This window comes from Podarcis pityusensis, assembly GCF_964106645.2.
Source record: "Podarcis pityusensis genome assembly, chromosome: 16".
NCBI classification, from domain to species: Eukaryota; Metazoa; Chordata; class Lepidosauria; order Squamata; family Lacertidae; genus Podarcis; species Podarcis pityusensis.
The window spans coordinates 40,388,657-40,415,469 of record NC_138041.1 but is presented as its reverse complement, the minus strand read 5'-3'; the positions used below and the strand labels follow the sequence as shown (position 1 = coordinate 40,415,469).

At 43.2% G+C, this 26,813-nt stretch overlaps 3 protein-coding genes across 4 annotated transcripts; 2 read left to right on the top strand and 1 right to left on the bottom strand.

Moving 5' to 3' along the window:
- The first annotated feature begins 1,015 nt into the window (after positions 1-1,015).
- Positions 1,016-4,562, top strand: LOC308465629 (uncharacterized protein). Its single transcript, XM_080985655.1, has 3 exons — positions 1,016-2,695; positions 2,933-3,053; positions 4,286-4,562. Exons 2-3 carry the CDS (start codon positions 3,035-3,037, stop codon positions 4,468-4,470), a joined length of 204 nt encoding a protein of 67 aa, XP_080841781.1. The 5' UTR covers positions 1,016-2,695; positions 2,933-3,034; the 3' UTR covers positions 4,471-4,562.
- A 4,846-nt stretch (positions 4,563-9,408) lies between these two features.
- Positions 9,409-18,250, top strand: DIABLO (diablo IAP-binding mitochondrial protein). Its single transcript, XM_080985516.1, has 6 exons — positions 9,409-9,743; positions 10,488-10,608; positions 16,241-16,372; positions 16,463-16,573; positions 16,918-17,014; positions 17,549-18,250. Exons 1-6 carry the CDS (start codon positions 9,691-9,693, stop codon positions 17,764-17,766), a joined length of 732 nt encoding a protein of 243 aa, XP_080841642.1. The 5' UTR covers positions 9,409-9,690; the 3' UTR covers positions 17,767-18,250.
- Positions 18,251-19,003: 753 nt separating this feature from the next.
- B3GNT4 (UDP-GlcNAc:betaGal beta-1,3-N-acetylglucosaminyltransferase 4) lies at positions 19,004-24,785 on the bottom strand. 2 transcript variants are annotated; one of them, XM_080985514.1, is made up of 2 exons: positions 24,599-24,785; positions 19,004-22,553 (listed from the first exon to the last, which is right to left on the bottom strand). In XM_080985514.1, the coding sequence occupies exon 2, from the start codon at positions 22,524-22,526 to the stop codon at positions 21,444-21,446; it is 1,083 nt and encodes a 360-aa protein (XP_080841640.1). In that variant the 5' UTR covers positions 22,527-22,553; positions 24,599-24,785; the 3' UTR covers positions 19,004-21,443. The 2 variants fall into 2 exon arrangements, with proteins under 2 accessions (XP_080841640.1, XP_080841641.1); XM_080985515.1 differs by lacking the exon at positions 24,599-24,785 and adding an exon at positions 23,647-24,470.
- Positions 24,786-26,813: the final 2,028 nt, after the last annotated feature.

The window sequence follows — 26,813 nt, the reverse complement described above, 5'->3', positions numbered from 1 at the left end:
GATGGGAGGCCATTCTACAGGGCAGGTGTCCTACTGAGAAGGCCCTCTGCCTGGTTCCCTGTGACCTCATTTCTCACAGTGAGGGAACTGCCAGAAGGCCCTCGTAGCTGGACCTCAGTGTCTGGACAGAATGATGGGGGTGGAGATGCTCCTTCAGGTATACAGGACCGAGGCTGTTTAGGGTTTTAAAGGTCAGCACCAACACTTCGAATTGTGCTCGGAAACGTACTGGGAGCCAATGCAGATCTCTCAGGACCAGTGTTACATGGTCTTTGTGGACATTCCCAGTCACCAGTCTAGCTGCCGCATTCTGGATTAATTGCAGTTTCCGGGTCACCTTCAAAGGTAGCGCCATGTAGAGTGCATTGCAGTAGTCCAAGCAGGACATAACCAGAGCATGCACCACTCTGGCAAGACAGTCTGCGGGCAGGTAGGGTCTCAGCCTGCGTACCAGATGGAGCTGGTAGACAGCTGCCCTGGACACAGAACTGACCTGTGCCTCCATGGACAGCTGTGAGTCCAAAATGACTCTCAGGCTGTGCACCTGGTCCTTCAGGGGCACAGTTACCCCATTCAGGACCAGGGAGTCCTCCACACCTGCCCGCCCCCTGTCCCCCAAAAACAGTACTTCTGTCTTGTCAGGATTCAACCTCAATCTGTTAGCCGCCATCCATCCTCCAACCGCCTCCAGACACTCACACAGGACATTCACTGCCGTCACTGGATCTGATTTAAAAGAGAGAGCTGGGTATCATCCGCATACTGATGAACACCCAGCTCAAACCCCCTGATGATCTCTCTAGGTGGCTTCATATAGATGTTAAAAAACATGGGGCAAGAGGATAGAGCCCTGAGACACCCCACAAGTGAGAGCCCAGGGGTCTGAACATTCATCCCCCCACCACCACTTTCTGGACACTGCCCAGGAGGAAGGAGCAGAACCACTGTATAACAGTGCCTCCAGCTCCCAGCCCCTCTAGACGGTCCAGAAGGGTGTTATGGTTGATGGTATCAAAGGCCTCTGAGAGATCCAGCAGAACTTGGAAACAGCTTTCACTTTTGTCCCTAGCCCGCCAGAGATCATCAACCAGCGCAGGCAAGGCAGTTTCAGTCCCATGATGAGGCCTGAATCCCGATTGGAAGGGATCCAAATGGTCCACATCCTCCAGGCGTGCTGGGAGTTGTTCAGCAACCACCCTCTCAATCCCTTAACTTCCTTCTACAACAGATTCTGCATTAAGGGGAGAATTAGCCTCCTGTTTTTAGCACACAAAAATTGTAGGTTGAGAAACCAACCTCAGGCTAACAAGTAGATAGATACATTCCTTTACTAAACAGAACTTAAGCAAGTACAGTATTACATTCTCTTTCCCAATCTATTTAGAAAAGATGTCAATTTTCAGGGATAAACCCCAAGAAAATAAGTTATTCAAATTAATTGATTTCAAGTAACAATTTACTACATGTATGCCTTTACTATAACTGATGGTTTTATTGTTTGCAATTTATGTGTAGTCGATCCAAGGCACGTGTATTTTAAAAAAATCTTAATGTGTTATTGGTTTATGGCAGAAAACATAAAGCTGTTGGTTTAAAACCACATAATTTATAATATAGTTTTATGGTGGGAGGCATGGCTGTTCTGAGATGGGAGGTCTGTGTGCCCTGTCTCACTGCTGTCATGAGATAAGATACCTTTTATTCTCGATTCAGTAATGCAAATTGAGCTATATTAGGACTCTTAATAAAAGAATCAGCCATGGGCCCTGTGCCAGTCTCTCTGGACTCAACCAAGAAATGAGATGTTTGTGATGGGAATTGTCATCCAAAACATAATGGAGATGCCTTTGCTCTGATGCAATAGGGTGCTGGGTGGTCCAGTCATCTTGAGAAAATCAAAATGGTAGCAACGTCACAATCACACCATCATCCCAAGTGGAAAGAACCAGGCAGCTGAGTGGGCCAAATTACAGCAACTTTACCATCACGGGTCACCCACTCGTTTTTCTTAAACAAGGGGATTTGTGCCTTTGGTGTTAATCTTCAACACAGAGGACCAGGGGTGCCAACTTGAATAAAATATTGTGGCGGCCCAGTTAAGCCCCACCCTGCATAATTGATCACACAATGCGGTGTACACACACTATTTGAATGGCAATGCCCATCAACTGGGGGGGGGGCATGGCCCCCTCAAATATTTTATTGGGGAGGGCAAAGCCCCCTAGGCTCCTAGGAGTTGGCTTCTATGCACAGGACCATTAAAAAGATTGTAACAGGAAATGTGCAGGAAATCATAAGCTTCCTGAAACATTGGAGCTGAGGTGGAGGTATGAGGCACCCTGATAGTTATCTTTCCTTCTCCTTACACCTGAGCCCACGGCCAATAGTTGTCAATACGTATTAGAGGACTTTTTAGTTTGGATTATGCATACTTGTTTTCCTTCTACAGGGTTGGTGAACCTGTGACCCTTCAGTTGCTGTTGAACTATGACTCCCATAATCCTTGACTGCTGGCCATGCTGGCTAAGACTTAGGGGACACTGAGCCCAACAACATGTGGAGGGCCACAACTTCCCAGCCCTTGCCCTCCTGGTTTCTGTGCCTGTCTGAAGCAGCTGCAGTATATAACTGAAATCATACACACAACTGTTACTGAAAATTGTGGACGGGGAGAACCAGAAGCAAAAGCACAATTGTAAGTGGTGGGGGGCGGGAATGACAGTTTATGAAATACAGTACAATGCAATTTTTAAGACACCCAGGCTGCATGCATTAAACTTTCACTTAAAAAACCCACTAGGGATATTTTTGTGTGACAATGAAGATGAACAAAGGAGTTCTGTATATCCTGCGGTCCTGTCCCTGACCACACCTAGTCCATTCCTACTTAAGCTGCCTTGTAAATACAGCGTCATTATGCCTGCCTCTCCAGATTAACAGACTCGAAGAAGATCCAGCTACATCACAAGCCTCCCCACAAGCCAGACGCTAAAGGGAGAGACCAGAAACAAAGGTGCAGAGCAACTTTAAGTAAATGCCGTCATTTGCCCAGGGTAAGAAACTTCTTCTAAATTAGTTTATATCATGTAAAATATTTTAAACTTGTGGTCTGATAACTATATTGTTTTCTTCATATATATAATAAAACCTTGTATGAGATCAGCAGACATATATTGATATTAAGAATAATTAACAGATTATTAAACAGATAATTAACAGATTATTAAACACAGTTTTACAAATTTATCTGATCATTGCTTTTAATAATTATTGCAGGTGCTTGGCATTATGGAAACGCAGTTCACTTCCAACAGCTTTCATATTGTGTGAGAAAAATAATCTTCCTGGATTAGCTTCCTGGCTTTATTTTTCTGTTGTTGAGATAAACATGTGTTTCTTTAGTCTGTGACCCTCTCAATGTGTGTGTGCCTCTTAAAAAAAACCCCTTCCATATACAAACACCCTAAGAAAGAATAGGATTTTTTTAATCTTTATACTGAATTGGCTCATCAAATCTTAATAATGGCAAAAATGTGCAGTATGGAATAGGGCAGCCAAGCATATAAGCTCCAAAGCCCTGGGAACTGAAAGGGTGCAGCGCCCTTACTTCCCCAAAGTTTAAGGACCACTGCAGATGGCTATGTTGCAGTAGTGCTGTATATCAATTTTACCACAATGGATTTCCCACTTTAATGCTGGTTATTTGGGGCAGATAAAAAGATGCAAGCTAAACAATATGTACTCAACCCTAAATCAAAGCAAAAGTTTTCTGCCAGTCTGTCCATTAGATGCAATTATAACATTAAATATTAAAGGAGGCTCCCTCCCTTTGGAGGAACAGACTGCTTTTTATTGGTGCATTTAGGTGGTATTAATGCATTATCAGATATATATTGAGAGGTTTTGTTCTCCAACTGCACACAATCCATTTGTGGGGTCTAATTTCCTCATGTTTGGCTGACCCCTTTGTGTAGTAATCATTTGTGTAGAATAGATGACATATTACTTGGTCTCAAACTCCTAATTTAGATTTTGCAGAACCACTTTCAAATCTGCCCAGAGTACTGCGACCATCAGCGGCCTGAGCACAGATTTCTAACCATTAACCAACTTAGAGTGTGGTCAAGCCTTGTTGAATTCAGCAAAAGTTACTTATGAGTTAACGTGCATGTGATTGCTCTATTATATATATCGGCTTAGGTCACTGTTGTATATCACAAGATCAGTTTCTGCTTTACAATACAACTTTAATCCTACTTTTGTTTTGTCTCTGTCTCCCTTGCAGATCAGACTATTCCCATGCATTTATTTCCACCACATTGCAAAGCCAGAATCATGCAGGAATCGTTTGCTGTCCATTTCCTGAAGGTGCTGAAGGAACTCCTAGCTTTTGTGCTGTTCAGTTACACAGTGCTGTTAGGGGCGCTGCTGTTGGCTGGCTGGACCACTTATTTCCTGGTGCTTAAGTGACAGCTCATATTGTCCACCAGCAGCTTACAGATGGAGCCCAGATGCACTGTCTATCCAACACGCAATCAATAAACACAATTCCATTTCTATTCTAGAGACTCGACAAGTTTATTTTGTTACCTGCTTAATTATGTACCTTTTAGATATATAAAATGCACGGCAAATTATTTTAATTATTTTTTGGTTGATTGATTGAGGTTATTTATATGCTGCTTTTCCACAATGAATTGTACCCAAAGCAGTTTCACAGCGAACATTAAAAAACACTGAAATGAAGAGCGTTGGAAATATACAAATATATAAAATACAGAACATGTGAGTAAATTCTATCAAAATAACAAAAACAAAAAACAATTTGGCAAACATTACCAAAAAAATAATAATCTCCAAACAATATAGGCTTAAGTACATAAATACATGCCTGTTGCCTTTGTCCATGGAGTTTTCTTGGCAGGGATACTGGAGTGGCTTGCCGGTTCCTGCTCCAGGTGGATCACGTTTGGTCAAAACTCTCCACTATGACCTGTTCATCTTGGGTGGCCGTGCACGACATAGCTCATAGTTTCTCTGAGTTATTCAAGCCCCTTCGCCATGGCAAGGCAGTGATCCATGAAGGAGGAGGAGGAGAAGGGGACAACAGAGGACGAGGTGGCTGGACAGTGTTCTCGAAGCTACAAACATGAGTCTGACCAAACTGCGAGAGGCAGTGGAAGAGAGGAGGGCCTGGCGTGCTCTGGTCCAGGGGGTCACGAAGAGGCGGACACGACTAAACAACACCACCACATAAATACATAGCAAAACAAGTTAACCAGCAATAAATGTTCTGGTCTTGCTGCACTCGAAGGAGCCTGGCTTAATTAAATACAATTCAAATGGCATACTGCTGGCTTTCAGGCTACAGCTGCCTCCCATTTCCTTACTCCAGAGGAGGCTGACTGCAGCAAAAGGCAAATATCAGGGAGGGCAATGATGGTAAGTCTCTTCTCCAACCTTCTGGAAGTATAGACTGCTGGTGCAGATCTTATTGTGCTTTTTGCATATGGTTTCAGGAGTCGGTATTTCAGTTAGAAGATCAATTACAAATTTATCCTCTGAAATTCATCTTCTTCCTCTTGTCTCTCCATGGGAGTACTACTATAAAAACAGAAGCTAGTTGATCAGGCTGTAACTAGGTTCAGATGTTGACTTTTTAAATTATGATTTGTTACCTCAGTTGGAGCACACTCCTGGTTTTCTGCTTTTAGTTTCTCTCTCTGATACAAAATCTCTGGCACAATGCTGTCTGGAGAAGGATTAAACCCCAGTGCAATTGTTCTCTTTAAAAATAAAAGCAACCGAGTTACCTGTGGGTCTTGTATAATTTATGTTGTTCAGATTGGGATTGTTTGCATTAAATCCTCAATAACTGCAGAGCAGAACATAAGATAAAAACGTATCACTACACCTTGTAACAGCAAAACAAAAACAAACACAAATAATAGGACTTAAAAAACAGAATGTTCTGAAGGTATCTACATGGGATACCTGAAGTAATCAATGCAAATTGATATTAAAAATATTTTTAGGAAAAAGTGACAACATTTAACCTTTCTGTTACCTATATAATAGTTTCTCAACTGCTACATTGTTTATCGTGGTAAAAGGTCTGCTAAGATTGTTACCTTAAACCCTGAAAGAAATTATATTTTGGGACACAATCTATGAGGAAATGAAAAAATTACTAAAAATTACATTTCACAAAAAAACGGAATCATTCCTTCTTGGGATTCTAACTGACAATATTCCAAAAGAAAGATTAAAATTATTTTTCTATGCAGTGACGGCAGCTAGGATATTAATGGCCAAGTACTGGAAGGGTAACCATATACCAACTAGAGAAGAATGGCTACAAAAGCTGAGCCAGTACTTGGAACTCGCTAAGTTGACTGAAGCCTTAAGGAGCAGGTCAAATAAAATAGCCCAGAAGGAATGGGAATGCCTAAATACCTACCTTTCAAGTCAAGGTTCAACAACCAAGATTTGGTTGTGTTTAGAATAAACCCGTAAGTGGGGAAATGTCTCCTTATACCAAGATGAGGAATTTATTGAAATATAGAGATATTGTTTTAGTTATAGGAAATGAACCACTGTGAGGTCGATGGAAGTCAAAAAACCAAAAGTATAATAAAAAGAGATCTACCCCAGAAGGGTCAGTATCTCAGTAGAGAAATGAAATTCTGGGATGCCTATTATAGTTACGTTGTATTATGCTTATGTTCTTACTTTTTACGTTTGCTCTATTTTCTTTTTTTTTTATTCAATTGAGATGTTTGTATACTTTGTTTCATTTGTATCTTCATAATAATTCAATAAAAATTTAAATTAAAAAAGTAGTATTTTAAACATCTAATTAAATATTGTATAAATCTGATCACCATGAAACTAACACTTAAAGTTAGCTATTCTACTATAGGTTTTAATTTGCTTAATGTTCATCAAACCTTTCAGTTTATATTTAGGGAAATGTGCATTACCATTGTAATGGTGTATAATGTATATGTGTTTACAAGTTAATGTTTCTGATGATCAGAAGGGCTGAGATCTGGTCTAGATGCCATTTTATGAAATGTTACCTTTATTAAAGTGTAATACTGTACCTGCAAGCAATGCTGGAAATTGGAGCTGGGCCGTGTGCTGTCATATTCATGTCCTGCTTGCAGGCTTCCCACAGGCAGGATCTGGTTGGTCACTGTGAGAACAGGATGCTGGACTAGATGGGCCCCCTTGGCCGGATCCAGCAGGCTCTTCTGATCTTCTTAAAGCATCACACAGGCATATGCAGATGGGACCTTTATGGGACTGTAGGTCCATGACTTAGGTCCACTCTGTCTGAAAGACTGTATTCCCCCATACAATCCTGCCTGGGTTGAGATCTTCAGAGAAGGTTCTTCTCTCGGCGCTGCCACCCTCACAGGCACACTGGGCGGGGACACAGGAGAGGGCCTTTTCAGTGGCTGCCCCCAGCCAGAATGTGGAACTCCCTCCCTAGACAAGCTAAACTGGCTTCCTCCTTATTGACCTTCCACCGGCAGTTGGAGAGTTTTATTGTTTCAATAGGTAACCAACTGTTTTTAAGGAAAGGGCTGGTGCTGTGATGCTTTTGTTGCAATAATCTGTATGGGTGTGTGTTCTATTAATGTTTAATTGTTTTTCATTATTGCTTCCTCCCTATGTTTTCATCTGTTTTATCTGAAGAAATATTATTATAATACTAGTACTGACATCAGTGGTGCCAATACGGGACAAGCAAATAAAAATAAAACAAAAAAAGACAGTCCCCTGCCTGCAAGCTTATCATCTCAAAAGACCTGGCACAAAGGGGGAAAGGGGGTGAGGAGAGGAGCAACTTGAAGCACCAATTTATAAAAGTTAAATGGGAAGTTTTTATGACCAGGTGGAATGGAAGCAGTTCAGGGACAAGAACAAGGAGGAGAATCCCAGGGAGCTGGTCTCTCCGCCTGAACTCCCCCTTTCCCAGGGCTGGAGTTTGATGGCAGGAGACAAGTGAAGGAGAGAGAAGGCTCAGTGGTTTCTCAGAGAACACTTCAAACTCCCAGGACATTCTATACAAGATCTCAAAGTAGCTGTCTTATTGCATAAGAATTTCAGAAATAGACTGGAAAGAGAAGTTGCTGAAATGCAACTTATTACCAAACTTAAAACCATGGAGACCTGGTCTGAATGGAGACATTGGATTCTTATCTCCTTACACACGATAAAGCTATTTTTAGCCATCTCATCCCTTGCTTTTTCCTGCAAGACCAATTGCAGTCGTCAACAGGTTTAAAACACCTATCAGCCCCCTTCTGAGTAATCCCCCTCCCCCCCCCTCACTATATATAGAAAGGTCTGGGGACTTCGGTTTCAGTGTATCTGAAGAAGTGTGCAAGCGCACAAAAGCTCATACCAAGAACAAACTTACTTGGTCTCTAAGGTGGTACCGGAAGGATTTTTTTATTTTGTTTCGACTACCCATAAGTAAATAATAATATATTGAGGAGATGGTCTCTGCCAGTAACCAGCCTGAAAAGCATGACACGAAAGGAAGAGAGGGGAGGGAGGGAAGAGGAAAAAGACAAGCCCAGAGGAGACAGTGGCAAGGAAGGAGGCCCTGACGCCGCTGCCCTCCAGTTCCAGCCAGGAGGCTCAGGGTTTGGCAATGGGTTTACTCTGGTGAGGGGTTTGGCTTGTTGCTTTTATTTGGGGCTGATTTGTCATGCTGCTCTTCTGCTTCTTGCGATTTTTCATATTATTTTTATTTCATTTGCGTGTGCTTTTCCTGTTTTAATATGTCAGCTACTCTGGAAGTCTGAGATTTAATATACAGAATAAACGAAAGGCAAACTCTATTAAACCTAAAAGACACACACGCAGAAGAACAAACGCGGCTCTCTCACCAGCCGCCTCCGGCAGCGGAAAGGAGAAGGAAAGGCGCGCTTTCCCCTCAGGGCGCAGCGGGGGGGGGCCGGCGGGGGGGCGGCTCGCAACGCGCACGCGCCAGGGGTCTCTCCCGCCAAAAGGATCACGTGCTAACACGCAAGCGGCCCTCTCGCCCCCCTTCTGACCCCGACGCATGCGTAAAAGCTCGTCCAAGCGCTTCGGCTTGAAACCTCCTAGAGCCAGAAAAATAGCAGAGCCACAAGGGCTCAACTTCCGGTAAAGAAACAGCTGCTGGGTCATTTAAACAGATGGACTCTGCAGGACCAGACGAAAAGACGCTCCGTCCCCACAGCCGTCGACGCCAATTCCATCTCGCTCAGGATTTCCCGGAAGTGGGACTCGGAGGCGCGTGGTCGCCCGTGGCGGCGGGCGGGTAACAAGCTTGCCGTGTCCATAGAGGAGCGCCACTCTACACTTTCGCATCTCTGCAGCGCGCACGTTCTCCTTCCTGCTCTGCGAAGACATAAACAGAATCAGATCTGTTCCAGAGCGGAAGTGACGATAGAAGGCGGCGGCTTCCTAATAATGAGGATTTTTGTCGCCGTTTCTAGCTGTATAAATCCCTCATAGACCCAGCCGGGATCAGCCTCTGAGGAAGGCAACGGCGCGAAACGTGAAGACCGGGACTCTCGCAGAAGAAAAGGGGCGCGGAGGGCTACATCCCTCTTCACGAAATAGCTCTATGGCATTAGCCGTGGCGCTGGTGGTGACGTATTTCCGCTGCGCCTTGACTGAACCAAGATGGCGGCGGCCTTGAGTAGCCGGTGGCTGCGGAGCTGCTACGCTTTCTTCAGGTATCTGTGGGAAGGAACCAGCTTCCTCCACTTCGCTCTGCCGCCCCCGCAGCTTTGTCTCCCCCCAGCCGCGCCTTTTGCTTCAGTTCACTTCCATAGCGACGTCCTCCTGGGATGAATTCGCTCCCGGAGGTGCTGCCGCCTCCTATAGGAGCAGCCCCTGCAGTGAATTAGTAAATCCTCGGTAGATAATTGAAGCGAAATTTGATCTGGACACCCAGCTAAGTACAACAGAACCCAGTTTGTATTCACTGTACAAATCTCTCTTCTAACTGTTGCTATTGTGATTTTTAACTGCTCGTTCTGGACGTAGTTTGCCTGTATTGTTTTATTTGGATTATTTTGCTTGTATTACACCGTGAGCAGATAAAGAAATCAATATCTGCATCTTCAAAGGTACAAGGTATCTTTGAAAATGTTTTATAGTCTAAATCCTGGAGGAGGTAGACTGTTTTGCAGTGACAGATGTACAGTTGAATTGAATTTTATTATTATGGTCACAGACCAGTTTTGGCTCACTTACAATATCAGGAAAATCATAAAACACAACAGGAATACATTGATGTGTACAGTTAAGGAGTTCCTGCTCAGTTTCCTAACAGCCTGGCTCTTGAAATGAGAGGACTGTAAGCAGGACTTGGCTGGCAGTGGACTCCAAATATGGTGGATCTTTGCTCATTTGTCCTCCAGAATTCATATTGCTTATAGCACTTGTACCTAAGATGGATATGTTTTTCCCCCTAGGCACAGTTTTCCCATCCTGGCAAATGGTAAAGCTCGTTGCATGTCAGGATTGAGGGGACCATGGAGCAAAGTGGTAGCACTGGGGTTTGGAGTAACCTTGTCTGCAATTCCTATTACACAGGTAACCCTCTGGGAAATATTTATCGGTTACAATGTCAGGACCCAAGGTTCAACTTAATTTTTAAATTCTTTGGTAGTCTCTTTTTTAAAACAAATCATTTCCCTTCCATTTTGGGTTGAATTTTTCTTCTATTTACACCTCCAGCCTTTCTGTCCTTGTTACTCTCTTATCTGGAACTTGCTGCCTCCTGACATCTGTGTCTCTACTTGTTTGCAGCTGTTTAAACAGTATGTGAAAATGTGGCTATTTGTCAGGGATGGGCAGGAGCCAGAGGAACGGGAGGGGGGGGGGCGATATGTGAGCCGAAGGAGGCAGGGACTGGTGGTGCAAGAGGAAAGTCAGGAAGAGGAGACAGGGCAATGAGAGACAGAAGAGCTGCAGGAGGCCTCGGATACTGGAGAGACCAAGGTGCTTCTAGAGACAGTTATGGTTTTGGAAACCCCACTTTGTTGCCTCCATGCTCAAGGAGAGGCGTGTAGTTCCTGGAACAGCTAGAGCTGCTGTTGAGGAGGATCCGTCAGGTGTTTGAATGCACTGCAAGTTTAAGACAGGAGGGGATGGGGCCACACTGTAGCTCCAACTGTCCAAGACAGAGCATGGGTCTGCTAGTCATAGGTGCCTAGACAGCTAGTCAGCATGAATATTCTTGTGATGTAACCAAGTGCTTTGCTAATAAAGTACTAAAAATTCAGTTGCTCATCCTTGTTGGTCTGGTTCAACACTGTGCTCTGCCTCCACAGTTGGAGGCATAAATGCTTCTGAATACCAGTTGCTGGAAACTACGAAAGGGGAGTGCTCTTGTGCTTGAATCCTGTTTGCTGGTTTCCCACCTGCATCTTGTGAGCCACTGTGAGAACAAGACGGGCCATTGGCCTGAACCAGCAGGCTTTTCTTAGGTTCTTATTATAAACATACAGCACCTAGCTGCTAAGGTATCATTACTGCTTTATTTTTTTCTCATATAATTAACGGAGAAATCACAACATTTGGCTTTCTTTATATGCAGACACAATGGAATTAAGTGGCAGTGTGAAACAAACCATTTGCAGTAGTCCATTGCAAATTGTTTTTACTGTTTTTAATTGTAAAACTTTGTTAATAGTGTTGTTTGGGGTGGTCATACTTTATTTCTTTATAATTAATAAAATATTTAAATAACACTAATCCTTTTTCTTAGGACAGAGTTTTGTTATTGGACTACAACTCCTATTATCCCTTACCATTGGCCAGGCAAGTTGTGGCTGATGGGAGCTGGGAATCAGACGACAGGTATAGGGCCTCAGTTTCCCCATTCCTTTTTTCCCCAATTTTTTTTTTTATTGATTTTCCAAAAATTCAAAACAAACAGACAAACAAACATACAAACATCCTGTTTAAATCTTGGTAACATTATTAAGTGCTTCCTCAAATCCCCTTGGTTGAGTTTCATTATATATCATTTTAACAGTTTTCCAAAATCGATTTTCTCAAAAAATTAACTTGATCACTTAACATCTTTCATTCTTTCTAATTTAACTTTAAACATCTTAAATCTTATCCTTACATATTTAAATCCTAAGCCTAACTAATATTTGCAAGTTTTTCCAATTAAGTTATCTTAACACATTTAGCTAAATAGTCTTTAAATTTCATCCATTCTTCCTGGTACTCCTGCTCCTTCTGTTTGCAGACTCTTCCAGTCAGGTCGGCCAGCTCTGAAAAATCCATCATCTTCATCTGCCAACAGTTTCCCCGTTCCTGTCTTACTGTTGCACAGCAAAGTTTGTAATTTAGAAATGCCTGAGAAATCAGCTACCTGGCAATGGAACCGAGCTTAAGGTGGCACCAGAGGGACACCACAGAGGGTATTCCACAGCTGGCGAGCCACTACAGCAAAGACCCAGAGAAATAAGGATTCTAGTAATGCTAGAGTGAGCCCAATAACACTTTTGAATGAATTGGTTCTGTTGAGCTTTTCCACTTACTATGGAATATGAAATCTTTTTAAAGTTCCAGGCGGCTTATCTACCTTTTAGAGTAATTATAACATTAGATGAGGTTTGTAAGGGTTCTTTCTAGTCTAAAAAGCAATAAAGCTATCTTAAAAGTGATGACTTTTTAGTGTTTTCCTAAGCACACAAATTAGCCTCCGTCCTCTTCCTGTTATAAAACACTACACTTCAAGCAATCCAATTGAAGTGATTGGCAGTAGATTCAATATGAATTTTCAAATGGGCATTAATACAGTGCATAATTCATTTATGAAATTTGTTGCAAGATAACATTTATGATACAGTCATACCTTGGTTTGCGAACGTGATCCATGTGGGAGGCACGTTCGCAACCCGCAGCTTATGCGCATGCGCCGAAACCTGGAAGTAACCCATTCCGGTACTTCTGGGTTTGGCACGGTCCACAACCTGAAAACGTGCAACTCACAGCGTTCGTAACCTGAGGTATGACTGTACCTGCTAGCTTTAAAAGTGGAGGTGAATGGAGAATGGGTCTGTTGGTGGCTATTAAAAGCAGTTTTCCTTCATTTTCTGCTTGGGGGCTTTCCAGACATACATACTTGGTTGAGTTCTGTGAGAAACAGCCTGCTGGACATGATGGATCTTTGTTGTGATACAGCAAAATTCTTAATTAGAGTGACAGTGTCCTTCACATCCACATTCAGCTGGTAAAAACCCAGGTGTCAATTAGCTGCCAAACTTTTAAATGGGAGCAAGATCTGTTAGAGCAAGTGAGAAAGAACCATTTGTTTCCAGTAACACTGTGAGGATTCTTGAAGATTCTCAAAGCATTGAGGTGCAAGATTATTTAGTCTACAGCAGGTATAAATAGATGTGGAGCACAATTCAAAGTGTTGGTGTTGACCTTTAAAGCCCTAAATGGCCTCGGCCCAGTATACCCATTGTTCTGCCCGGACGCTGAGGTCCAGCGCCGAGGGCCTTCTGGCGGTTCCCTCACTGTGAGAAGCAAAACTACAGGGAACCAGGCAGAGGGCCTTCTCGGTAGTGGCGCCCACCCTGTGGAACGCCCTCCCACCAGATGTCAGAGAGATAAACAACTACTTGACATTTAGAAGACATCTGAAGGCAGCCCTGTTCAGGGAAGTTTTTAATGTGTGACATTTGTTTGTTTGTTTGTCTGTTGTTGTTTTTTTGTTTTTTAACTTTTTTTAAATTCAAAATTAAAACAACACATATTATCCAGAAACATATCATCCGTATTTCCCCCCCCCTTTTTCCTCCCTCCCTCCACCCCCCGGCTTCCCTCAGTTCCAGCCTTTGATTTCTCTGTGAATGCTGTTTTCTGCATGTTACACATTTGTATAGATCCTCAAACTATTTAGCTGATTATCATCAATAAAAAAGTTTGGGAATGTTTATTCAAAGCCAGCCAAGGAGTCCAGTTCACTTTGTTGCATCTTCAAATACTTTGTAAAGGGTTCCCATTCATCTTTAAAGTCACAGTTATCCTTGTCCCGTAGCTTATATGTCAGTTTTGCCAGTTCTGCATAGTCCATCAATTTTTCTTGCCATGATTCTTTAGTTGGGGTTTCTTCAGTCTTCCATCTTTGTGCTATTAGGACACTCACGGCTGTTGTAGCATACATGAATATGTTTTTCAGCTTTTTTGGCAGATCTTTCCCTACAATCCCTAACAAAAATGCTTCAGGTTTTTAAACAAATGTTAAATGGAACATTTTCTTCAATTCATTGTATATCATTTCCCAATTACATTGCAATCCCACCACATATGATAAAATGTCCCTTCCTTTTCCTTACACTTCCAACATATATTTGAACTAGTTTTGTACATTTTCCCTAACTGCACTGGTGTCGTGTACCATCTGTACACCATCTTCATGTAATTCTCCTTCAATAGGGAACAATCTGTAAATTTTAAATCAGTTTTCCATAATTTCCCGCAATCTTCCATCATAATGTTGTGACCTACCTCTTGTGCCCATTTAATCATAATTGATTTTACCTCTTCATCTTTTGTCTCCCATTCTAATAATATGCTGTATGCAGCCTTCAGTAATTTCACTTTCCCTTCGATCACTTCAGTTTGAAACCTAGATCTTGTATAGCTGAATCCTTTCTTGCTGTCTTCTTTATGTGTTTCATATAGTTGTTGATAATGCAACCAACTCTGAAAGTGGTCTTTGAATTCATCATAATCTCTTAATTTCCATTTTCCATCATGGTCCTTTAATAAATCAACATATGCCATCGGCCGTGCACACCTTGATCCTTTCAGTGCTTAAGCTGTGTGATCGTCGCTCTGCTGTGCAAGGGAGCTAGCAGACACGCAAGGAAGTGTTGCTGGCCCACCCTCAAAATTTACAGCTGGAGATCGTAATATCTTCTTCAAGATATGGGTGGCTGAAATAGCACCAGATATTTGGAACTGGTGATGGAAAGCTTTTAGTATTAGTTTAAAGGATGTTGGAGGTATAATGCTACAGCTGCAAATATGCACCATATAATTTCGTCTTATCCAAAAATTATTATATTCTGTATGGCTGTAGTTCACAAAATAGAAGTAATTGTGGGTTATGTTTTCCCAATGCATTTTATAGTTATTTTATTTGGTTATGGAAAGGTTTTAGTTTTACCAGAAGGTAAAGAACTAACAGTTCATCTATTGACAGCTGCACAGATCGCTATTAGTTATAACTGGGGAAAACGCAATGCTCTGACTTCAGATGAGTGGAGGGCTAAGGTGTGAGATATTGGACATATGATAAAACTGACAAACTCAAAGCAAAAGAAGAAAAGCCTTGGCAATCTGTTCAGTGAAAAGTAGAGACTTTTAAATTATGTAAATATGGGATAATGTCGAGCCACATACTTTATTAGGAATTGCCTGAGGATAAGTAAACATTGTACTAGGTTTCAATAATTAGTTAACAGGTTTTACTCACAGTAGACTTACTGAAATTAATGGACATGTGTAACTTAGGTCCATTAATTTAAATGGGTTTTATCTGAGCGAACACTGGTTTTACGATTCCAGTTGTTTTAGGTCATTTTCTTCTTATAAGTAACAGGGACGCAGGTGGCGCTGTGGGTTAAACCACAGAACCTAGGGCTTGCTGATCATAAGGTCAGCGGTTAGAATGCCCTCAACGGAGTGAGCTCCCGTTGCTCAGTCCCTGCTCCTGCCATCCTAGCAGTTCAAAAGCACGTCAAAGTGCAAGTAGATAAATAGGTACCGCTCCAGCGGGAAGGTAAACGGCATTTCCGTGCGCTGCTCTAGTTCGCCAGAAGCGGCTTCGTCATGCTGGCCACATGACCCGGAAGCTGTCTGCGGACAAACGCTGGCTCCCTCGGCCAATAAAGTGAGATGAGCGCCGCAACCCCAGAGTCGGTCACGACTGGACCTAATGGTCAGGGGTCCCTTTACCTTTACCTTTAACAGATAGTATTATCATTTTGGTATAATTTTATATATTTTACACATTTATATATATATTTATACTTTTGATTAGTGTACTCACTGTTACGCTAATAAAATATTTTTTAAAGTTAATGACTTCTGGCTTTTTTCTTTTTTGCCGGCAGCCATGTCAGGTTTCCAGATTTTGAAGAGCTATTATTTTGAAAAGCAAGCTGACAAACGCATAATATTTGTCTTTCAGAAACATGATCCAAGCTCACTTAGCAATGAAGCATTAATCCGAAGAGCTGTATCTTTAGTAACCGATAGCACTGGTACCCTTCTCTCTCAAACAACATATGCGTTAATTGAAGCTCTAACAGAGTATACAACGGTAAGATGCTCTGTCTCTGAACTTCTGAATTCTGTAGCATAACACAAACTTTTAGTTAACTGGGTGAGTATGGGTTGTTTCCTGTTGCAGGCAGTTTACACGTTGGTGTCACTGTACCAGAAATACACACACCTCCTTGGGAAAATGAATTCCAGTGAGGAGGATGCAGTTTGGCAGGTGATCATTGGTGCTCGAGTAGAGGTAAGGAACCAGCAAGAAACCTGGGCTCAATGCATCTTTTTCAGGAACCAGTATTCCAGCATTGATATTCTGGATATGGACCCCAAAGGCCTGATTTCAAATTCCTTACTCCATTCTCACTTGAAACACAGCTTTAAACAAAAAAAAAGGAAAAAAGGAAAAAAAAAAAGCAGGCTTAACAGTGATCGGATATACAGCTGTAAGTTCAAATGAGAGTGGTTGTAAACGAATTGTGCCAAATCAGAAGTTTGCTTTTATTTAACCTAACCTGCTTATAAAATGTTTATTTTTTGGTGGAATAAACAAGTTCAGATGCTGTTTCTCATTGTAGCTTTTGTCTTTAGATGACTGCGAAGCAGCAGGAGTACCTGAAGTTAGAATCCAGGTGGATGACTGCATTGCGCCTTTCAGAGATGGCAGCAGAAGCAGCGTATCAGTCTGGTATTATTCACTGAAGCATATCCCCATCACTGAATAGCTCCCCACTGTTGTCCTTTCCAAGGCATTTGCATCTTAGGACAAGTTGTATTCACTTGAATTGTCTCTCAAACACTTTGGTCCAGAAGAGTGTACATGTAGGGGTGTTCCCACACCTGATTTTGGAGTTTGGGTTGTACCATAGAGCACCCCCCCGCCTTCCAAAAGCTTTTTGGAGATGTTAAAAGAAAATAGCACAACATGCATATATGTGTTTCATCAAATGCAGACCATGTTTGGAGAGACCTTTTTAAACCAGCCTCAGAATTTGTTGTCCTGTGATGTGGTGAAAGAAAATAATGGAAGGAATTTTGCAATACGGGTGCAAGGAAAGTCTGCATCTGCAACCATGTATGTCTGCATGTTGTTGTCATATGACAGCCATGTCTTAATGTGAATGACATGTGCCCATCCATGAACACCCTTGGATGTGTGCCTGGACCCAAGTCCAATCACTGTTGTGGTGTAAAACTGCTGATTTTAACATTACTTTTTCAGGAGCTGATCAAGCATCCGTTTCAACACATAACCACATTCAGCTGGTGAAAACCCAAGTGCAAGAGGTGCGGCAGCTGTCGCAGAAAGCAGAGACTAAGCTGGCGGAAGTTCAAACTGAGGAGCTCATGAAACTGACAGAAGAGCCACCGTTGCTGCCAGCCGGTCGACAAGCCAGCGTGGAGGAAACCGATGAAGAAGCCTACCTGCGTGAAGACTGAAGTGTTGCTAGCCTTGAGGATTTTGCCCCCGACTTTGATGGGGGAAGGAGGCGCTAAGTTGAAATACCAACCTTGTTAGCTGCAGGTCTTGGACATTGGAAGTTGTGTTTCTGATTTGTGGGAAAGTGTTTCTATTTAAATCAACTATGCAAATGTGAAAGTAGCCAGCTGAGGGGTCCTTTCTTGGCTGTGGAGATCTATTGTTAGAATGGCTAATGAAGATGATTCAGTAACAGGTCCTCAAACTCTCAAAAGCCTGGAGCTAATTTCAAAAGTGTTGGGTTTTTTCCTTTGAAAATATTTACTTGGGTTGTAAAGGAAATGAAGTCATGCTAACTATTATTGCACCTGAAATTTCACAAGTAAGTTGCCAGAAAGTCAGTTTAAAAGATAAATGTCACTTGTGTGTGTATACGCTCCCCCCTAATTATGTGAACTTTAGCAACCTCTTTTTAAAAATAAAAGTTAGCAGGACTTCTTTTAACTGTAGCTAAAGGCAGATTCTTAATAGTGGACTGTGCAGACAATTGTCCCAATATGGCACAGGTGATCTACATGCTAGCACACAGTAGCTGAAGTCACACAAGGGTGTCTCATTACATAACCACAACCAACAACAGCAATAATTTAATCACTCAATTCAGATAGCTGCACCCAGCAGTGGGAATAATCTGTTGTCCTAACATTATGGAGTAAAAAATTCAAAAGGTGATGGGGAGAATAGGTTGTGCAGCATCTATCACACTACTAAAAGGCACCTTTTGAGACAAGTGATTAAAATTTTCAGTGCAATCTTGCACATTCAATATGACTTACTCATAAGTGCATTTAATCTAACTCCAACAAAACTGCGTTTCAAATCAAATATACCTCTGTATAGCTTAGAGCTTATAAGATATAGAGGTGGGTTTTATCTTGCTCAAACACAAAGTGAAGAGAACCCTTTGGAATGCTATGTGAGCCAGGTAATGCCAAAAGTGAAGAAAGAAAGGCAGGCTAGGCTTTTTTGTAAAGGCAAATCACTTCCAGTGGTCAGATGGAACTGTTGCACACAAACATTCACTTCTCACTGCTGCACGCATCATGGCTCGATAGACACACCACAAGTGTCCTTTCATCTCCTTTTTCATGCCACCATAATTGAATGCCCCTTGCTATCAATTACAGCCCTGCATGAACACACTAATTGTAAAAATAATAACACATCTATGCCTCCCCAAGAAAGACACCGTTCTCATAGATTGCAAACTAAATTTAATGTTCTCTTCTCCACCCACCAGCTCCCAACTTTAGGGAAGCATAAATCAGATTGCATCAGAAAAGAAAGTAGTCACAGTTCTTTTTTAAAATACAGGACCCCTGACCATTAGCTCCAGTCGTGACCGACTCTGGGGTTGCGGTGCTCATCTCGCTTTACTGACTGAGGGAGCTGGCGTACAGCTTCCGGGTCACAGGAAAGGTATGGAAAAAGGAACAGCCGAGACGTGGGCCTTGTCAGCAATGATTTGGATTTCTGCTGTTTGACAATGCATGATGCTTTTTTGGAGACGACAAGGCAGTCCATCAAAACAAAAACTGCAGCATGGAAGGCCCAGAGATTTTCAGGACAGGGGAATGCAAAAGATGCAGCTTGAGAAAATGTAAGAAGGGGAGAATCCAACTTGACATTGCATAATAATAATTTTAAAAAATCTATACAGAAATTTGAACAACAATAATAATATGAAAAGATGTGTCTATGTGTGCTTGTAATGCACATCACCCTTACAACTAAGCCCAGGAAAGTTACCTGCCCATTAACATCTTTACTAGCCTGTTCACTTACCCTGTTTATGTAAATTTATGGAGCTGACAAGACTAAAAAATGGGTGATGGGGAGAAGAGAAAAAACACGGTTTTCCAATTTATTAACATCCCCCCCCCCACTAGCTGGTCACCTGGAGACACTTCACACATGCAGGGGATCAGCTGCATTGCCCATTTTCTGTTCCCCGTCTCCCTGCAATCTTTAATTTTAAATGCTGCATAGACATTTCTTCTATCCATTCTTCTCTGTTGTCGCATGGGAGTTCAACCCCTATTCTTCCAAATAATTCAGCATTGGTGTGAAAGGGAAGGAAACGAAGCAAGCCAGGGTTATTTGCAGTTCCACCCCCAACACACAGTACTTTCCCTGGCCAAATTCCAGTGAGAAAAATGACTACTGAAACATGAAAACCATGAAGACATGTTATGGCTCTTGGTTAGGCATGAATATATTGTGCAACATGTATTTGGTTACAGCACAGTGACTTACCCCTTAGGTTAATACAGAGGTTACCGTAAAAGACGATTCGGGGTTTCTATCTTCAGAGTCCAGCTCCCCAGGCCTAGTGAAGCACTCTGCACCTGCCTTCCTCCAGATGCTTAACTACAGCCCCATCTTCCTTGACCCCGGTCTACTGCTAATGAAGTGCAAACATCTGGAGGGCCCTCAAATTGGGAAGAGAAGCACCTGAGTTTGGAGAACAGCTCAAAATACCCCTGGACGTTACGCCAAGGCCAAGGTGGCTTGCTACTGTAGGAGACTCCAGTGGTCTAGAGACACTACACATTTTAACAAGTTTAGCTGTTGTGGGTCCTCTCTCCCTGAGAATTATGGGATTTGTACTTTTACAAGCTCATCCCTCGTCTGGAAGCCATGAAAATGATTAAACATGTTTTAAACTGATCTAAACCTGTGTAGAGGAGACATGTCTTGATGCCAGATTAGAAGAGGACATACCCTGGGGTTAGTCTGATGGGGAATGTTATTAGTCGTGCTTTTTCTGTTAAAAAAAAATCCTGCCTTTCACCATCATGTAACTCAGGGTATCCACTGGTGCTCTCTGCTTATAAGAAGAGTCTGCTGGACCAGGGCAATGGTCAGCATCCTGCTCTTCTGGGAAGCCCATGAGCAGAACCTGGGTACCATAGAAGTCTCCTCATCTGTAAGTACCAGCAACTGGTGCTGAGAGGCACGTTTCCTCTGACAATAGTGGAAGAACATAGTCATTATGGCTGGTAGTCTTTGATAGCCTTATCAGGCACTGAACAGACTGAACCTGCGTAGCTCCATTTTGTGTGCCCTCAGACCACATCCTGCAACCAACATTCCACCAGAATATTTGAGACTTCACATATTCGCTAGTGAGACATTTACAAAGACTGCCAAAAGTATTACACCGGTTGCTTTACCGTTGACCGTAGTGCTTCAACAGAGAAAATACGATTTTTAATGTTTTCTCTCAAGTTGAAGTTTTTTCTCTTTATGGACCAATGTACTCCTGATGAGTACTTCCAGTCAAGGTGAAGCTGGTGCAGAAGGTAACCAAAGAAACAGAAACAAGAGACGACTTTATTTTAGGATGCAGCCATTTACTCCAGTTCCAGGGAGAAGATGCTACCAGGAAAAGCATGAAAGCAAACCCTCCCCCCCCTCCTCCGCAGCAGCCACCTCTGGGCATGGCAGGTTGCTAACTTTTGAGGACATCTGTAAACAATTTCGGGTGTGGGGGTGGGAAATCAGTGCAATAAAATTATTCTACCATAAACAATCTAAAAAAAAAGGAAAGATATCTGTTTATATCAATTTAAGCCAGCTCCTATCAAAGTCTCAGTCTGGTAGTTTTACTGCACCAGACACATCCTAATCTATCCTATAGTTTCTGAGTTACTGACGTGGCACATCGGAGGTTGTCGTCTTTCAGCAACGTCCACATGACCCACAGCTCCGTTGGGTTCAGTTTGTGTATAATCATCAGTTCTTTGAAAAGGCAGGGATCAAAGGGATTAAAGGGCCTCTGGATTCCAAAGGTCTTAAAGCCAGGATGGTGCATTGGGATGATCCCCATTTTGGCCAAGCACATCCCAACAAAGACATCGTCTATTGGGAACAACTCAGTGTCCTCAACCGTCACCTGCAGCTGCTGCACCATCAGCCGTGACATGACATAGCCGCCGCCACCAGCATAGTGTGGATAGAAGGATGCCGGATACATTGACTCTGGGATGAAATACTTGGTGCTGGTGTTCCTGATTGGCCGGGCTTTGCTGATGACATCCCCAGCAAAAAGGTATTTGTCAGGGTCCAGATGCTCAAGGAACTCTACAATGTTGTGCGTGTTCACAAAGACATCATCATCGCCCTTCAACACAAAGCAGGCATGGGGGCAGTCCTCTGCCACCCACCGAAGGAAATGCAGCTCCTTCAGTGTCAGGTTGAAGAAGTTATCAACAAAATCCCACTGGAGGATATCGTCAAACTCCAGGTTTTCATAGGCCAAAAGCTGGTGGAGGGAGTGAGCCTGAACTTTGATCTCTGAGCGGCCAAGCAAGAACAGGAGCCTCACCAATTTCCCACCAATAATGGCCTCCTTCCCCCAGGTGCTCCTGATGGCTGCGCGGCGGTCTATGTTGACAGGGGTGGACTTGATTGCTAGCAGGAGGAAGGTCTTTGCAGCACATCTGGAGGGCTTCAGCAATGTCGAGAAATTCCGGCAGTGTTTATAGGTTAAGAAAACACGGTGAACCTCAGGGAGGGAGGGAAAGGAATTCGTGACCATCATGTCTGGCAAGCATTTGCTTGATTTCGGCAGCTTGGGAATGCTCACGTTTGGCCTGTGCAGTTCTCTGTTTGCCAAAGACGCAACCAGCTTGGCATCTCTCCTTAAGTAGACCAAGCATGCAAGTAATAGAGCTGGTAAGATGTACACCGAGAATCTTCTCATCCTGGTCTGCATCTCAGCTAATGTTGGAGAACTGAACTCCTACATGACAAAGATGGAGGACAACTGTGAGATTACTTTTCCATGTGCTCTGTATTAAGTTAAGCAAGTGAGCACACAATCTGTTCTGTTTGAAATATTATGAGCACAGATGAGATTCCTACTACCTTGATAAAATCACACAACCCCACACCTGATTACTTGGGCTGTCAACCCGATTAAAGAAATCTTAGCAAATAAATAGTATGAGTTTCAGCAAATTAATTGAACAAATCTGAATCTGAGCAAAAATAATGCTGAAGCAACAACACAGTTCCTTGCTGAAGAGAGGGAAACAGTAGTTGCCAAATTCAGTTTTATGGGTACTTCATATTGTTAAGATTATACATATGTCAAATCTGCTACAGATTAATCAAAGAGCACTATGTAATCAAAGGGTTTTTTTAACTGGTTGGTTAGATTAAACAATTAAATATTGCAGACCTGCTTATTACCTCAACACCCTTGTAAATTGTCTTCCTGAAGCCCTTGCTATTGTTTTTACCAGGACATAATTTCTCAGTGTTTCTACACTAAGTGGGGCATTCATTTTGGGTGAGCCAACATGACTAGCTCTACGCAGGCATCAGATTCCAATAACTGCCACTTTCACTGCAACCCACCAAACACACAAAAAGCAAATGAGTAGTTCTCATGACTGTAAAAAGACACAACTGAAGACATAGAGGCAGTTGGCTCAAAACTAGGACTCTTAGTGGGATGGAGCGGAATCCAATTCACAAACGGTGTTTCGTGCAAGTGATGTTATACCTATGATTTCACCATAGTGTAATACCTAGTGTAATACACACCTTCCATGGCTCACATGGAGCTGTGCCTTGCAAGTAAAATCAGTGGCAAAGCTTACTTGCACAAGAGCTCCATCTGTGTACTGCAAAAGACATGACGCTCTGGATCAGAATCCCTCTCTCAGAGGCACACGCAACCTCCTAGTTCTGCTCCTATAATCTGCACTCACTTACCCCTCCCTCAGTCACCACTCACCACAACTATGTTCTTTTCTCATTAGCTGACATTTCTCTAACTATTTCTGCCCCAAGAGCATCGGAATAAAGGCAAGTGGCTGCCCAGCTACCTAAACATTTGCTGATGCAAACTGACACGGATGCCTCCAAGTTGCCAGCTGGTTGAAGAAACTGATGGAAAAGAAAAATGATGAAAATAAACAAGAGGCAGTTACAGATCTTCAGGTTTTGAGTTTTCTGGGTGCAGAGCAGAAGAGCTCCTTCCCCCAGCTGGCATGGTGCAAGTTCAACCACACAGACCAGCTGCTGTGGACCACACAAGAGTCTCATTGTGAAACCAGGTGGTCCACGGAGCTGCTCCCAACAGCCAAAGGAAGTCTCAATTAGCATCGTTTACAAGCAGTTGACTATTAGCAACAAAGAGCAGGAATTGCCTGAGTACCACCCAAAGGGGCATTGGTCGGCTGATCTAGCACCTGGGCAGGAAACCAGGGCTGTTGTGTGGTGGCCTACTCTGGTTAAAAAAGAGGCAAGCCTGACTTCAAAACCCTGCGGCTGAATGTGGTTCCTAGTTGCTTATTAAGCTTTAATACAGAACTGAAGTGTGCACACTTCTGCCCCATGAGATGCCCCACCATCACGTCCACCCAAAAGTTCATTTTTGTGCAAGTAACTACAAAGTGTGATGCCTCATCGCCAATCCTGGCTGACATGCTTCTAAATAAAGGTCTGGCGCTCCTTCCCTGGAGACTGTGCTGTGCTACATGTCCTGCTGTCATGAAGCCTTGTCTCTTTTAGACTGCCCAGTACAGCAATCGATAAGGAAGTGTCATTGGCCCAGTCCGGTGGAACTCTCTGTCACTGGAGAGTCAGCAGGCACCTCCTGTGCCAACTTTTAAACACCTGCTGAAAACTTTTCTGCCAGGCCTATACAGATAATGACTCCAAGCATGGGCTACTGGTGTCTGTTTTTAATTTCCTTTTGTTTTTAACTTGTTTTAAATTTTTCATGATGCTATTGTACTTTTATAAGAAATAAATAAAATGATAAATCAGTGTTACCTTTTTGCAAGCTGTCAGCCAAGCCTAAATTTCCCCAGCTGCTTCCAGGTGAGCAGGCTCAGGACAGAGAAACAAAACCCTCGGAAAAAACTGCGAGAAAAGTCTCTGCGCATCCCCGGTGGGCCGCCGCAATCCTCCGAGAGAGCGGAGGCGAGCAGGCAGAAATCCGCCAGGTCCCCGTCGGCAAAGACTCTCCGCTTGCCCCGCTCGGCCGGCTGCCTGGCCCTTCCTCCCAGCGGGGCCGGAGCGGGAAGGATCGGGGCTCCGGCCGCCCTCGCCGCCGCCTCCGGGGAGCCGCCTCCCCTCGTCCAGGGCGGAGTCCGCCCGCCCCCCGCCCCGCGGGACTGGAACCGGTGCTGCGGGGGGCAAAACGGAACAAGGTTTTCTCCATCCCTGGGCTATGTACCCATTATGCCTTGAAAGAATATTCAAAGTACATTCTTTCCCTGAAATAATTATGGGCAGTAAAGTTTACCCCAAGCAGAGCTGCAATTCCCAGTGACTCTTTAACAAACCACCAAATTAATGTACTGTTCCATATTTGCTTATTAATAAAGATCACAGTGCTTTGTAAATGCCAGTCATTTTGCACGAATTAAAGAATTTATGATGAATACATGTACGTTTAAGAATGCGGGAGAAGGAATTGGGGGTGCAAGGCTTTGGAGGAACTTAGTCCTGGGCAGGTTTGTGGAGGTGCAGGTGGTGTGACACCAGTACCATTGATGCCCCAGGCAGGAATACCATCTGCGTGGACCAGGGGTGCACTCAGCACCCCTCTCTCTCTAGAACATTTCATTGATTTTATAATAAAATGGCATTGATCAACTTCCAACAAAACCTGCAGTCTTACATGCATAAATTAGAAAATATAGAAGGGACACTGTCAAAACTGAATCTGCCCCTCTTTTTCTGAGCAGTAGGACTGCCCCCCAACTGCCATCACATTGCAAAGGTATCTCACCTTTGAAATGAAACGACAGCAGCCCCACATGGACTTATGGTGTCTTTATTTGCAATATTAGGGTTTTTCCAGACTGGTGATTTTTGTGGGGGTGCTGTGCAGCAAAAATAATGCACGAGTGCTGGATTTAAGCAGGAGAGTGTGCAAATTATTCCATTTTATTAGTTGCTCTGTGATACTGCTGCAGTGTTACTGGGGTCTGGAGAGGCAACATCAGGACAAAAAAAAAAAAAAAAGCAACCCCAGAATATGTATGCTCTGAAAAGATACAGAATTTCAGGAGGAAGTTATGGGACACGCACTGATTGGAAATGAAGCCATATGCCTGCCCCAAAACGTTGGCATGTGCCAGCGTTACTGAAAGCAGAATCATGTATAACCACCCTGTCAAATCATGCACAATAAAGAGCACTTGCTCGGTGGGTTACAGTGTGGTGCTGATAGTGTCAAGGTTGCAGATCTGATCCCTGTAAGGGACAGCAGCCCAGTTTATGATGCAGCCTCACTTTTGCCCCCCTTCTCAAGGCTCTGTGATGAAACCTCTTTTCCTTCTGCAAGGACAATGCAATACCTGCTTCCGGGGGCCTCTGAATGTGTGGTGGGCACGGAATGGAGAGAAGCGCCTCCATGGAGGACAGAGAAGGGAGCTTTGAGTGTGTGGAGAAACTGGCCTACTGTACGGGGCAACATTTACGTTTCTTGCTCCACCCACTTTTGACTGGCCCCACCCACCACCAGCACATGGCCCTCAGAAGGCTGTCCAGGAGGGAATGTGGCCCCCAGGCTACAAAAAAAAAACCCTGCCTGGACTAGGAGAAGCAGCAGTGTGGAGAAGCTGAAGAGGAGGGAAGAGATTGTAGAGCAGATAGGAGAGTGGAGGCTCTGAGACTCTGAAAAGTCCTATGACAGAAACTGTTATTAAACTGGCGACAGTTAACCGACATTATTCATTGAGTCATCAAACCCCCAGTTGCCAGGAAACTAGCAGGAGTTTCAAGTTGGGTCAAGTGTTGTCTAATTTTCCCATTAAATGTTACATAATTGTTCCTGAAGTGGCTTGCAGCATTTTACAAGGTAAATAAATATTGTTTTATTAGACTCTTGAGTAATTGTCCATTGTAGCCCTGAATCCCCGTGTCCAGTTCTCCCCTCAAAATAATGTCTATTTCTCACAGGGTCTCCTACCACTTACAACCAAACCATAGCAATATATCCAACATGGCAGGTTGCAGGTCAGCCCCCTTGGCAGAT

Bases quoted from the DNA above. Each gene is read 5' to 3' on its own strand.
- DIABLO (XM_080985516.1), top strand. From the start codon at position 9,691: ATGGCGGCGGCCTTGAGTAGCCGGTGGCTGCGGAGCTGCTACGCTTTC. The intron at 9,744-10,487 runs GTATCTGTGGGA...TTTTCCCCCTAG, and splicing joins AGCTGCTACGCTTTCTTCAG to GCACAGTTTTCCCATCCTGG. The intron at 16,373-16,462 runs GTAAGATGCTCT...TTCCTGTTGCAG, and splicing joins CTCTAACAGAGTATACAACG to GCAGTTTACACGTTGGTGTC.
- B3GNT4 (XM_080985514.1), bottom strand. From the start codon at position 22,526: ATGCAGACCAGGATGAGAAGATTCTCGGTGTACATCTTACCAGCTCTA.